Source organism: Lontra canadensis, unplaced genomic scaffold (genome assembly GCF_010015895.1).
Source record: "Lontra canadensis isolate GAN:19392208 unplaced genomic scaffold, GSC_riverotter_1.0 scaffold43, whole genome shotgun sequence".
In the NCBI taxonomy this organism is placed as follows: domain Eukaryota; kingdom Metazoa; phylum Chordata; class Mammalia; order Carnivora; family Mustelidae; genus Lontra; species Lontra canadensis.
In genome coordinates, this window is record NW_022631037.1 from 15,286,485 (window position 1) to 15,300,877 (window position 14,393).

General features: G+C 57.2%; 1 protein-coding gene across 1 annotated transcript; it reads right to left on the minus strand.

Moving 5' to 3' along the window:
* Window positions 1–437: 437 nt before the first annotated feature.
* HAP1 (huntingtin associated protein 1) lies at window positions 438–12,207 on the minus strand (the record flags this gene model as incomplete). The annotated part of the gene is given in 17 exon segments (XM_032871816.1): window positions 438–556; window positions 5,573–5,924; window positions 6,842–6,880; window positions 7,149–7,240; window positions 7,824–7,898; window positions 8,282–8,407; window positions 9,224–9,228; window positions 9,650–9,716; window positions 9,858–9,886; window positions 10,109–10,268; window positions 10,392–10,475; window positions 10,477–10,509; window positions 10,885–10,982; window positions 11,196–11,268; window positions 11,328–11,362; window positions 11,614–11,678; window positions 11,831–12,207. Coding segments are annotated over 17 exon segments (1,770 nt in total), but the record flags the coding sequence as incomplete, so codon positions are not given.
* Window positions 12,208–14,393: the final 2,186 nt, after the last annotated feature.

Below are 14,393 nucleotides of genomic sequence, written 5' to 3' on the forward strand. Positions count from 1 at the left end.
TGCAAGATGGGGCCATCGAGGCACCCAGAGGCACAGGCCTGGACCAGATGGACTCTAGATCCCATAACTCATCAGATGGGCGCGTGAGTGGCTAGCAGAGGCACTGTCAATGCTACACCCACATTCCCTCGTAGTTCTCTGCCTGTCAGCAGCATCCTTCCCCAAGCAGGTGCCACTGCTCCCCCTGAGGGCTTTCTGAAGGCTAAGCAGGCTGCAAATGCTCTGGAGTGATTGTCTCCCGAGGGAGCCCTGCGTTGGTGACAGTTGAGAGCGGGAGGATCAATACCCCGGCTTCCTCACCACTCGGGGAGGGTAACTCTGAGGTGTATCCAGCTCTGTCTCCCATAATTCCCCCACAGGACTGAGCCCCACTTACCCACAGCAGGAAGCTGCTCAAGGGCACCCTTCGTTGACCGCCCTCCCTTCCCTGTCTTGCACGCACACACTCCCACCAGTGGTCTTTGGGATCACCACACTCCAAATAAACTATTTGAACTCAAATCCTTATTTCCAAGTCTGCCTCTGGGCCGGGGGACTCCTCTGAAAACAGGTGGTCCTAGAAGGGTTGTAGAAAGCAACACTGTCATCTTGGGATTCTGGAATTTGATCCTTCCCTAGCCAGACCCTTTGCTGGCGTTAAGCAGGGTGCCGACCACCTCTGGAGTACTGTGGCAACCCCACTGCTAAGATTCTCATTGCTGGTGCATCGGGACAGGGTATAGGGGCCCTGATGTAGCTGATTGCTTCAGCATTCAAGACAGAAGAGTGATGATGATTATGGCTGTGGTGTCCATTGGCTACCGCTAATGATCAGAGATTTCTGAAGGAAGAAAATGTTGGGCTCAGGTCAGCCAACCATTAACTCAAGCCCAAGATCTGAATGTAAGAAGTCAGATAACAAAGGAAGCTGACATTGGAGCCCCAACAAGTCTCCCCATCAAAGTCCTAGAATGAAAGGCATGGGACCATGATAACCTTGCACGGAACATTTGAGAAAATGCCCTGAAGAACTTCAAACTCCCAGGTTTCCAGGAAACTTCTGGGCTGGAGGAATTGTCTCCACCTTGCCAGAGGAAAGCAGCTTTTCCGTCCCTGGAGACCATGCCCAGACCTCCTTGAGGCAGAGGTCTTGCGAAGTGATGTTTCTCACAATTGGCCCCGCCTCCCTTCAGGGCTTCCACACCAAACACTAGGGTCAAGTCTTAGGCTGTGCAGAAGCACTGTCCCAAACATGGCGGAAACGGAATTATTCACCCAAAATACTGCAGGTCCTGAAGAAGCCGGAAAACATGTCACAGAAGGAACCAGGAAGCGCACACAGGAGGGGATTTTAGAGGCTGACAGACCGAGGAGGCGGGCTGAGGACTGGGTAGGGAGAGTTTGTTGAACAGGAGTAGAGGACCGTCTCCCACGACTCAGGCTTTCAGCTCCTGGCAAGGACACGCGGAGCCCATCTTCACGCCTTGCTGGGCGTGACTCCCTGAAAGTCTGGAGCAAGTAAGGTGCCCAAGCTGCCCCAGCAGAGGACCGAGGAAAGAGCCAAAAGACGGGCAGTCACCCTGGAATGAATTGCCATGTCAGACAAGAGCATCCACCATGTGACTCCAGTCCCTGTAAGGGTCCAAAAACCAGTCCTTTTCTGGAGGACATAAGGAACGTGTTGGTGAGGACACGTAAGCATTGTTGAACAGCTCAGCGGAGCTTATCCTCTGCAGCCCCAGGCTGACGTAGGAGACGCTGCTATGGACCCAGGCTTCTTAGTATCAGCGGAGATGACAGGATTGCAGGGCAGAGGGGACCAAGTGGCAGCACTTAACCATCAGAGGCAAGGTGGACCCATTCACCAGACAGCCTTAACCCACAGGATTTGCAGCAACAGCTTAAACTATGGGGCTCCTAAACTGGAGACCTACGGGTGGCCAAGAGGAGCCATGTTGGTCTTGGGAAAGGAGAACAGGTCAAGAGCAAAGGAGCCTAAGCTGATGTCAGCTGCCCATATGGAAAACCACGATCCGCGCAGCCTGGTTTACAAGTCTGCATCAGTGCTTTGAAGTTGCCATTTATCGGTAAGTGTGTGCACTGGGCAGGAAGGCACACCCAGATCATTCCAAAGCTGTCATGCACAGGTCCTGAGCCGCCACAGCCGAGAACGCAAATGCCATCATGCTTCCACCCACATTAAAGAGACAGTGCAAGGAGGCACCTCGCCTGGCTGGCTCAGTCAGTAGAGCACATGGCTCTTGATCTCAGTGTCATGGGTTCAAGCCCCACATTGGGCTCCATGCTGGGCATGGAAGCAACATACATACATACAAAAAGTGTAATCGTTTAAAAATATCCATTCCTGGGGCGCCTGGGAGGTTCAGTGGGTTAAGCCACTGCCTTCGGCTCAGGTCATGATCTCGGGGTCCTGGGATCGAGCCCCACATCGGGCTCTCTGCTCGGCGGGGAGCCTGCTTCCTCCTCTCTCTCTCTCCCTGCCTCTCTGCCTACTTGTGATCTCTATCTGTCAAATAAATAAAATCTTAAAAAAAAAAAGTATCCATTCCTGCATGTGCTGACCATGGTCCACTAGAAGCATCAATATTCTTGGGGCGCCTGGGAGGCTCAGCCAGTGAAGCATCTGACCCTTGGTTTCAGCTGTCATCGGCCTCTGCACTCAGCAGGGAGTCTGCTTCTCTCTCTCTCCCTCTCTCTCAGCCCCTCCCCCTGCTCGCTCTCTCTCTCTCTCTCAAATAAATGAATCTTTAAAAAAATTTTTCTGCCAGCAGCCTTTTCCTTACCCACACACGGGGCACAGAGCATGACGTTAAGGCCCAAGGCTGCCAGTGACAAATGTCAGCTGGGAGATGCTTGCCCAGCTTCCTCACCCCTTGGGGCGGGATAACCCAGATGGCCTCCATCTCAGTGGGTCCCAAAATTTGCCATGCACGTGCATTCCCCAGCGTCCTTGTGACCGTGCAAAGTCTGACTCTATAGGTCTGGGGTGGGACCTGAGAATCTGCATTTCTGATAAGCTCCCAGGAGATGCCAATGACGCCTGTCCACAGGCCACACCCGACATGCAAAGGGTACACTTGTTCCCAGAGTTCCCCAGTAGGGTTAACCCTCAGTGCCTCGCATGTCCTTTAGCTTTCTTCCTTCTCCAATACCCACCCCCTCCATCCCTGCTCCCAGCCAGGAGTGCTTCCTGGATCAGCTTCCAAACAAACTACTTGTTTTCAAATGCTGTTGCAGGTCTGACTCCAGGTCCGAGGGACCTCCACCTAAGACAGTGGGCGACTCTTGCCCGTGCCTTACCCCTCACAGCCAGGGCACTAGGCCAGAATCCCTGGGGCAGAAAAATAGGAACGGGAGGCTGCCTGAGCACAGGCTCAGGACACCTGAGGGCTCGGGTTCACATCCCAGTTCTGAAGCCGGCTCTTAGACCCTTGGGAGGGTCACTTAATCTGCCTGGGCCTGTTTCATCCTCCGACACCATTTGTCAGATCACCCGCCACTCCACACGGGTTGTTGATGGGACTAGGTCATGTGTTTAACAAAAGTTCATTGTCTCGCCACAGCTTTGCCCCAGGAAAAGCTGCATGCGCGAGCATGCACCCACGAATGCACACACACACACACGCACACATGCTCCCAGAGAAAGATGCCAGAGTGCAGACCTGGTAGCACACAGGTCCTTTATTTCCTGCACCAGCAGGTATATGGGCTGACAAGCAACAGAAGAACAGAAGAGCAAGTAGCACAGCAGGGAGTAGGGTCAGACCGAGCGGGGTCCTGAGCCCCCGAGTCTAGCTGTTTAGGAATAAAGAGTAGAAAAGGGCAGTACATCTGGAATGAAGAAACGAGGAGGGGAGGGCAACAGGGAGGGGATGACTTGGGCGGGGAGCCTAGATACTCAAGGGCCACAGGCAGGGAGGCGGGGAGGAGGCCCCCAGTGGACAGAGGGGCCCCTCACCCTCACATACAGACACTCTGGGTTTCCAACAGTAGTAACGGACTGAGAGGAAAGGGCCAAGAATGGAGGAAGAGGGCCAGGTCCCTGAAAGTCAGCAAGGACTTGGAGGCCACCTTTACCTTGGGGATCAAGGTGCATGTTGTTAGCAGGGTCATCAGAACACCTTCCTGCACCAGGGCCCGAGCCTCACCCCCAGCCCAGCTCAGAGCTGGGTCTGGAAACTGGCCGGCCTCCCCCTGGGGTTCCACCGCCCCCTTGACTAGCACGTGATCCCAGGCCCAGCTGCAGAGTGCGGGCCAGGGTCCCCTATTTCAAGAAAGCCTGCAGGCTTGGGTCTTCAAGGCCCAGCCCAGGTTCGTCAGGACAGAAGGTGCGCCGCTGACACAGGAGGGTCCCATTTGGGAGGGTGGGAAGGAGGTTTCTGGGGCAGGTGGAACTTGGCCAGGCAGCTAGCTGAAGGATGGGCCTCAGGCTGTCTGTGAAGCCTCTGCTGGGACACAGCAAAGCCTGGAAGAGAAGGGGAGTGGAGGTTAACTGGGGGACCTGGATGGTGGGCAGGGGCTGAGGCCTTGTCAACTATATCAGAAAGACAGTCACGAATAACCACTGTGCAGCTGCCCACTGGCCGGCCGTGGAGGCCACTGTTCGATACACAAACTGCACAACTGTCCATGGCAACCCTGATGAAGCTGCCCATCAGTGACCAAAAGGCCATCAGAGTTGGGGCAGGCCACTTATGATGGTGAGGCTAGCAACAGGCTCTATATTTCACAGCTGACTGAGCAGGCTAGGCAAGCACTGGGACAGGGTCAGAGGGGAGAGATAGGCTAGGAGAATCATTTCAGCACAGCACTGATGAGAACAGGCTCAGATCCTCTCCAGCTGTGTGACCTCCAACAACTTACTTTAGCTCTGTTCTCACCTAACAAATGGGGAGGGCACCTCTACCTGCAGGCGTGACAATTAAAGGAAACGATGCATCTCTGTGACCTTCGTGAAGGCAGCTGACACTTAGCAGGTGTAGCTCTCCAAAACCTGGAGTTTCTAGCTGGGGAGAGGAGACCCTAGCCCATCTTCAGACTCACCCAGCAGACCGGTCCGACCATCCTTGCTGGCAGAGGCCTTTGTCCCAAGGGGCTGGGTGGCCCCAAAACACCCCCCTCTTTGTCCCTGGGAGGGTGGTTGGCCCTGTCCTCCTCTAGTCTCTGAAAGTCCAGGGTCAGTCAGTACCCAGGCTACTGCTCTGCGATAGCGCCCCCCACACTGTTTTGGACTGCTGTTGCCACTGCTGTAGGGTTGGGGAGCCTTGGGGACAGGGGCAGCAGAGACAGGAAGCTGAGGTGTCATGGAGGGCAGCAGTCCTGGTACTGACCCCCCAGCCCAACCCCCCAGGAGGAAAGCGGGTAGAGCTCTGGAATCTTAGGCAAATTCCACATAAATGAGCCCTGGGACCACAGTCCCCTGTTGTCTATGCAAATGATATGCAAAGTCCATGCAAATAAGCATGCTGGGTGGGGCCAGGTTGGAGTCAGTGAGCACTCCATGAGCTTGCGGGGTGGGGGTGGGGGGGCTTGAGGGGTTGGGGGGGAGTGACCCCTGTGGTAGCACTCTCACCTTCTCACCTTTCTGGAACATCTTCTGTCTCAGTTGCCACCTGTACCCCGAGTCCCAGCAGTCAGCCACCTGCTGGAGGACATACTTCATGCTTAGGTGAGAGGGGCCTAAGCCGCTGGCCTCCAGCATCGAGGTCACCACGCTGTCATCCAGCTCCAGCTCCACCTCCTCCCAGGCTTCAGCCTCCTCCAACACCAGCTCCGCCTCTTCTGTCAACCCGTCCACAGCAGGCACCCCCTCTTCTGTGGCCCCCAGCTCCTCTGAAGGCACAGAATCCTCGGTTGTCATTAACCTCTTCTCAGCCTCAAACCCCCGTTCCTGCTCTCGCGCCTCACTGCCGCACAGCTTGAACCTGGCCAGGGAGACAGGAAGGTCTTTGCATGCCCCTGAAAGCCTACCCCAGTCAGAGTCCCCGGTCCCCCATCATCCGCTCCTGCGGGACATCCCTGGCCACCAGGGCTGAGGAGCTCCCTGCTCTCTGTCCCAGTCTACCCCCCAAGACCCGACGGCTCCTCCCCACTTCTGTTGTAGGGTGGGGGGGCTGGGAACCAGCATCCAGGCTTCCAGGTAAGAAGGAGGGAGAAGGGTCACCCACCCTGCACAAGCCCCACAGGCCCCTGGTACCCCCCACCCTGTGCACACCCCAGAGGAGCAAGGATAATATTCCTCTCCCTGATTTAACCTTCGTGGCCCAGCCCACAGCTAACTGCCATAGGAAGAAATCCTTTTTTTTTTTAAGATTTTATTTATTTATTTGACAGAGATTACAAGTAGGCAGAGAGGCAGGTAGAGAGAGAGGGGGAAGCAGGCTCCCTGCAGAGCAGAGAGCCCGATGCGGGGCTCAATCCCAGGACCTGGGATCATGACCTGAGCTGAAGGCAGAGGCCTTAACACACTGAGCCACGCAGGCGCCCCAACAAATTCATTTTAATAAGGCTCAGACAGGTCAAGCAATTTGCCCAGGGACACACAGTCAATAAAGGAATGAAGCGGGGACTCAAGTCTCAGACGTCCCCAGCCCTACACCAGTGTTCATTCTCCCCTCAGTCCCTGGTGAGGTAAAGGGAAGGCTTCAGTCCCCACGTGGAACAGCCTAAGTCAGTTGGCCAACTATGGGCAAGTGGGAAGGAAGAGGGGGGCATCCCCTTCCCAGAACACCTCAGCCCAGCCAGCCCCAAGAGCCAGGCCTTCTCCAGGATGGCAGGGTCACAGGTGGTTGTCTGGCTGCTAAAAGTGAGGCTGGTGACGGGGGGCACTTGGCCAGCTTACCCCAGGTGTGATGTCTCCTCTGAGATTATCCCGTGACTCCTTCAACAGAGAAAAGGGCCATCACTGTCCCAAGACAACATGAGCTGAAACTGCAAAGTCCCTGGGGCCCCAGTGTGGAAAAATCCCTGGAGAAATGAAGGGCCCACACACATGGACAGAGAAAAGGCGGGGGAGAGGGGCCAGGCACCTAACGTGGGGAGCCAAGAGTGAAAGAAAGCAAAAGCAAACCCCCTCCACACTCTGGGAAGGTGAGTGTAGATCAGGCAGGGGCCTGGCGGGAGTGGGGAGGGAGGGGCCAGCAGCGCACCTTTCCATAAAAAACACAGAGTCTGAGATAATCTTCCTTATAGATATTCTGAGTTCCTTGTCCAGGGTCTCCTGGAAACCAGGAAGGGCCTCCTGCAGGGGAGAGCAGGGGATCCCCACAGAACCCCAGTCCCCACTTCCAGGACCAGAAAGGGATGAGGGATGGAAATCAGCCAGCGGGGGAGAGCACACAGAGGGCAGAAGGCGGAGGGGAGGGTTCTCACCAGGGGTACAGTGTATGTGTAGCGGGTGACAGGACCAGTGGACACGGGGGCTCACCGGCCGAGGGTCCTCACCTCCTCTTGGGCCTCATTCTGCATGCCCCCACACTCTGCGTACCTCCCCTGCAGGTCCTGCAGCTGGAAAGCCACCTGCAGGTTCTGCTGCAGACACACAGCCCAGGCTCCAGACCCACATGATGACATGAAGGATGCCCTTGAGCAGGTCCTTGGACTCTGCTCCACTCAGGCCCCATTCCATGTGACCTCTTGCTTCAGAAAGGGCTGAACAGCCAGGGCCCACACCAGACACCAAGAGTGTACAAAGGGACAGACCCAGAGCCTGTTCAAGTTGCTCGTCTTCCCCGGACAGCCAGCCAGCTGGCCAAGGGCCTTGGGTTCCCGGCTCTGGGCCAGGGGCTCTCAAAGGCCCAGGCAGGACCCAGGGGGAGCTTCACCTCATCCTGGAGCCTCATCTGGATTTCCTTCTCTAAAGCCAGCTGCCGCTGCAACTTCTCCATCTGGGCTCCATACTGGAAGGACCGAGACTAGTCGGCTCCACCCAAGACACACCAGCCCCACCTGAGGCCTCCCGACCCGCTCTGGCAAGTCCTCCCAGGCACACTGCCGAGTGTTTGGCAGCCCTTTCTGAAGCAAGAGGTCACATGGAATGGGGCCCCATCGAGCAGCAGAGCCGGGCGTTCTAGAACACCCCATGACCTTCCCTGGGCTTGGGTCCCTTCCCAGGGACAACCAGGGGGCAGAACAAGACACTCTCCGGTCTCCTCCAACTCTGACTCTGCGCACAGAGAGGCCTGGGGCCTGGCTGCTCTGTGAGCCCAGGGCAGGGAGGAGGGGGCTGGGGTTCCATGGGGCCAGGCAGGGAGGAGGGAGCCCGACACACAACCAGACCCACCGTCTGGCAGCAGCACCACAGCATCAGGACCTGGATCCGCAGCTGGGTGACCTCCCTCCACGGCTGGTCATGGGTCTCTGTCCTGAGCGCCAGCACCTCCGACAGGTCGGCCATCCGCACGCTGGCCTCGGGACCAGTCTGGCCCTCTGGAGGCCCTTGTCCACCCCACCCCTCAGCTCAGGCAGGGGACTCGGGGCTCACAGGACTCCATTTTCTCACTGGGTCTTCATCCCAATAAATGTCTGTTGACTGACATGGAGCAAGGCCCTGGGTGCGGGGCCTGAGCGACCCGATCCCAGCACATGCAGAACTCAAGTCTAGTGGGGATACTGATGAGCAAGGAAATGCCACCAGGGCCCACTCTGAGCTAGGGTGGAACGTGTGTAAAGGGCACGCTGGGGGTCACAACAGCGGCACCCGGGCTCGCCTTACGCAGTCTGTGCAGCTAAGACCTCTGCAGGGTGAGTGGGACTCGGCCAGGCCAAAAAGGGCAGACAAGGCCCAGAGAGGGTGTGGAGGGGCCCAGAAGCCCATCTCGAGACCCTGGGAGGGAGGGCTCGCCAGATCCCAGGGGCTGGGGTAGGAGGCCGAGGTTACTCTTTGGCCAATGGGAAGCTTGGGGTTTTAGGCAGAGGATGACATGGTCAGATTTGGTTTTAGAAAATTCATTTGGACTGTGTGCAGAAGGACCTGGAAAGACAGCAGTACAGGAGGGGAGATGGGTTAAGACTGGGCCTGGACTAGAGACAGGGGGGTGAGGAGGACGAAAGAGACTTGAGCCTTCCTTAGGAGGTGGAAGCAACCGAACTTGGGGACCAGCTCCTATGGGCCTGGCCATTGGGGTAGCTGGGGGACCCAGAGGCAAGGAAGGTCAGGCCTGCGGGAAGGGAGGCCGCGGGAGCTCAGCCCCTGCCATCTTGCACGTGTATCTCACAGCTCCACTTGAGCTTCTCGGGGACAAATGCTGCGCCTGCCTCATCTTCATAAACACAGGTACCCGCACTGGCCCCTGCCCCAGATCCGGTGCCCCGCCTGGTGTCTGGCAGCTCAGGGCTCCTTCTCTTCCTTGCTTCCAGGCCCCTCCTTCCCGTGTCCCAAATGACAAAAGGAAACAGGCTTAGAGGGGTCCCATGGCTTCTGCACAGCTCTTTACAGTGTGTGCAAAGAACATCCTCAGCTTTGCCTCTGGAGAGGTCTTCAGGGCTGAGGTAATTCCTCCTCTTTCTAAAGTTTCAGAGACATCAGGAACTTGACCAAGCTCCCACAGCTAGGAAGTGCCGGAGAGCTGGGACTCCAGTCTATGATCCCTGAGTTCTTCCTTCAGCTCCTTAGGACAGCCCTCCACCCCCAAGTTACAACCTCACGTACAAAACTGCTCCACAAAATCCAGGATGAGCACCTGCTCCTCCTCCTCAAGGGCATCGAGTTGAGAGGTCTGGAGGGAAAGGGGGGGGAGTCAACAGCCCCCCCAGAGGGTTTGCCCTCTGCCGCAGCCTCACCTCCTCTCTCAGGGGCTGGTTCTCCTCCTCCAGCCGCCTCAGCTTCTCCTACAGGGTTTCCAGCTGGGGGAAGTAGCGCAGCGACTCAACCTCCCACGCGGAAGTCCTAGGGGCCGAGAGCAAGGGGAGTCAGGGCCCAGGGCTGGGAGACCCAGGGCCCAGCACCCCCAGGGTCTGCCCCTCCACCCCCAGGCTCAGCGGGGTGGTCTCATTTAGCCCCAGCAACCCTGCTGGCAGGTGCACCATGTGTGTCTCTGTTTGCAGATAGGGAAACCGAGGCACAGAGAAGGGGCTGCCCCAGAGAAAAGGCAGGACACTCAAAACCCACGGGCTCCATAGGGATGATGGTGCTGCTGCTCTGCCTCTTCTTCCTCTGCCTCTGCCTCTTCCTCATCTTCCTCTTCGTCCTCCTCTTCCTCCTCATCAGAGTCAGAGTAGAGCTGGAGGAAATCATCTCGCAAGCACAGCTGGCGTCTGAGATGTAAACTCTGCCAGTGGGGGAGAGGACCCGTGTTGGAAAGCAGGCAGAGGCAGGCGCGGGTCCTGGCGCAACGGGGACGCGGGAAGGTCTGAGATGGCACCCCCCGTGCCCCTCCTCCCTGCCCAGCTACCTCCTCCCTGGCTGAGCCCAGCATGGCTTCCAGCTTGCTGTTCTCCTCCATCAGAGCTCGGTTCTGTTTCACCAGGGACTGGCCAAATGGGAGCCACCGTATTTAGGTCCCGCCCTCTCTACAGAGAGACCCACAACCATGGGGAATACTTTCTTGTTTTCTGGGATCTCCCAGACAGATGGGAGAAGCTAGGGAGTACCCAGGGGTCAAAGGGAAGCCAGCCCACTAAGGGAAACCTTTCCACACCCTAGTTTTCCAGGGTACTAGGAAAGAACCTGCCATCAACCCACTGTGGGGCCTGACTCCATGTCCCCTTATAGAAAAGATGGCTCTAAGAGCAATTCCAGCCTGGACCTCATAAGCGGGACCCCCAACTTGGCCCCCAGAAAAACAGTGAAGCAGGGAACAGACAGGACTCCTACCCCTCTGGGCAGATTTAAAAAGGAGGCCTGGCTAAGACTCAGGCTGGCCCCAGCGGGAAGGCAATACCCACGTCCTCTAGCAGATTCAACATCAACCTGACAGCTTCTTGGGTGATCTTGACTCATGGGGGCCGGTCAGGACACAGGGATGCAAAAGCAGGGGGTGCAGCTGTGTCAGGAAAAGGGGGGCATATCCCACCCCACATCCCACTGTTTCCTGACGGATCCCCAAATGCTCCCTCAAAAACAAGAGTCAGCAACAAGGGAGGAGAAGACTGAGCTCCCTTCCTGCCCCCAATATCCTCTCCACACCACACCACACCACCCCCCAGTACTCAGCACTCCCTTCCCAGGACCAGCTGGACTCTTGTTCTGGAGGGACCTGGGCAAGGTGAAGGATCCCAGTCTTCCAAGCTCAGGTAGAACTGCTTCTCGGCAGCCTGGGTCCCTGGCACCTAGGAGAATGCAGGCGGCTAGTGGAAGTACAGCCACAGACTGGCTCATTCCTCCTTACCCAGAGGGCAGCCTTGGCCGACTCACTGGAGCCTCCTGCGTCAGAAAACAGACACAGTCACCCGCCCTGCACCTGTTGCGTATGAAGAGAAGAAAGAAACTTTTCCAGCACTGCAGTAGGGGGGCCCTGAGCCTTTAGACCCAATCCAGGGATCTCCAGTCAGTCACCCGGGAGAAGCTACGAGGGGAAGAAACCTGAGGCTCCGCCCATCCCTAGGCTTGGGAAAGCACGGCTTTGACCCCCCGCAGCCAGAAGGTTGACAAAACCTCCCACTCCGCCCACCCACCTCCCCAGCGGGCGCCAGGCAGCGCCCTCCGGTAGCACCCACCCTTCTCCTGGCACTGCGGTAGCCTGGGGGGAGGGGCGCCCTGAGAGTGCGCAGATCTGCAGAGCAACTGGCGCGCAGAGCCCCTAGACCTGAACCCCGTCAACGATCTGCAGACGACAGAAGGGAGGAGGAGATAGAGAAGAGGCGACGGGACAGGCTCCGCAGACTGTGACGTCACAAATGGATAGAGCGATAAGACTGAATGCAGAAGGGCCCGGGCGCCTGGAACCGACGCGGCCCCACTCTCCACGGAAATGCCTGCGTCCCACCCGCTCTGGGGTTCCAAGGACCGGGTTTACCTTCCTCCAGATCCCGAATAAAGGCGGAGCGCCCGATGTAGGCTGCCGGCGTCTTCCAGATGCCCGGCGCCTTTCCAGTCCCCAGGCCAGTGGCCCGAGGACCAAAGGGTCCCTGGAATATGAAGCGGGCCCGTGGTGCGTCCGAGTTGCTGGGCACGTACTGGGCATTCCCCCGGGCGGCTGAGAATGCGGACGCGCGTGGGGTTTCGGCCCCTGATCCAGCCTTGGAGGTCAGGCGAGCTGGGGCTGGACGTCCCGAGACGGATGGGGATCCGGATCCTGCCGGCCGCGGGTGCCTGCGCAGAGGGCTCTGGAGTGAGATGCGCTAACGGCGGGGATGCGAGGGTGATTCCCGCCAGATCCCCCTATCTGAACCGTGTCTTGCGTACCGGGGCCCCGATCCCTTAGGACGCAACTTGAGTCCTCAACCGGCTGCAGCAGCCGGGCTTGGATAACCAGCGCCCGGAGTGGGCGCCCGCCGAGCGGTACAACGCGCGGGAGTGGGCGCCCGGGAGCAACCCGTGGGTCCGGGACTGGGGGTCGCGCGCAAGGGAAGCTCTTGGTGGCGAGGCAGCGCGCAAAAACCAGAATAAGGAGAAGAGTCGAGTGGCCATCCCAGCCGGTTCCATGGGCTCTGGTTACGAGTGCAGGGCTTCTCCTCTCCTCTCCACCTCCCGAGAATGGTTCTGCCCCAAGTCGCAGCTTCCCTGGAATTCGGGTATGGTGATTTCAAAGTCCCTAGCTGGACACACCCCCTCCCTCCACTCCCGCTGTGGTTGCCGGCTGCCCACCCCGATATGACCTGGGAGTTAGGGCAGTATTGTGCTTTCCCCATAGCCGGGAGATGAATCCAAACTCCAGTATGGTTTCCAGGCGCTGCCCAGTGTGGCGCGTCACACTGTGATCCCTGCGCTCACACCCCAGTGCTCCAGCCGCTGGACAGCCCTCTTTCTTATACCTTACTTCTTATTACCTTTGCTGGTGCTTTACCTCCAGCCCTCATTCGCTTTGCCCACCTCCTTCCACCCTGGCAGACACCTGTTCTTCCTGGAGAGTGCACTTAGAGGCTCTCCAAGTGACGACTCCTCGGACCTCGTCCCGCATCCCCCCAGAGCATCTCTTACCCAGTGTCAGGCAGTGCTCAGAGTGTGTCTGTCTCCAAGACCAGACCTGTGCCCCTACAGCGCAGGGATCGAGTCCCCTCAGAGTGTGCCCCAGGAGGGGGTACCAACGAGAGTCACCCGAAGTCCTGAATGAGTTGGATGGGGCGGCAGAGGAGTCCGGTGGCCATTTCTGTCCCTTTAGACTGGAAGAATCTGCTGGCCAGAAAGAGATGGCCGTGGAACTAATTCTTTTAAAGCCTTAGAATTGGTGCACCTGGGTGGCTCAGTGGGTTAAGGCCTCTGCCTTTGACTCAGGTCATTATCCCAGCCTCCTGGGATTGAGCCCCATATAGGGCTCTGCTCATCGGGGAGCCTGCTTCCCCCTCTCTCTATCTGCCTGCCTCTCTGCCTACTTGTGATCTCTGTCTGTCAAATAAATAAATAAAATCTTTTTTAAAAAAAGAAGAACCTTAGAATCATTCTTGGTGCCCCAATTTTCTTCCCTTCGATAACCAATCACCTGTCCCGCTTGATTTACCGCCTAAATATTTCTCAATATTTGTGCAGTCTCCTCTTCAGTCCTTCTACTGTTCAGGCTTCATTTTCCCTTCTAGATTTTTGTGATAACCCCCCAGCCACCTCCACATGAATCCACCTTGAAGGCATTCCAGGAACCCCTTCCCCACAGCCACCAAGCTAAGCCTGAACCTAGAACCGGGGCTGCTGCCCAAGGACTGTAGCTGGGACAGAGACTTCTAGTGCTGACAATGTGCCTTGGGAGTCGGGCATCTGTGACACAGCATGGAACAAGAGACACAACCCAGGAATGAGAATGAGAATGCCCTGTCCACCAGCTTTCCCATGCAGAAGCATTGTGATAAGAATGTTTCCTTCCAGGGCGCCTAGGTGACTCAGTGGGTTGGGCCTCTGCCTTCAGCTCAAGTCATGATCTCTGGGTCTTGGGATCAAGCCCCATATCCGGCTCTTTGTTTGGCAGGGAGCCTGATTCCCCCCCACCTCTCTCTGCCTGCCTCTCTGCCTACTTGTGATCTCTGTCAAATAAATAAATAAAATCTTTAATTAAAAAAAAAGGTTGGGGCGCCTGGGTGGCTCAGTGGGTTAAGCCGCTGCCTTCGGCTCGGGTCATATCTCAGGGTCCTGGGATCGAGTCCCGCGTCGGGCTCTCTGCTCAGCAGGGAGCCTGCTTCCCTCTCTCTCTCTCTCTGCCTGCCTCTCTGTCTGCTTGTGATCTCTCTCTGTCAAATAAATAAAAATTTAAAAAAATGTTTCCTTCCATCTGGGTCCATTCATTCATTTGACAAATATTTATTGAGTC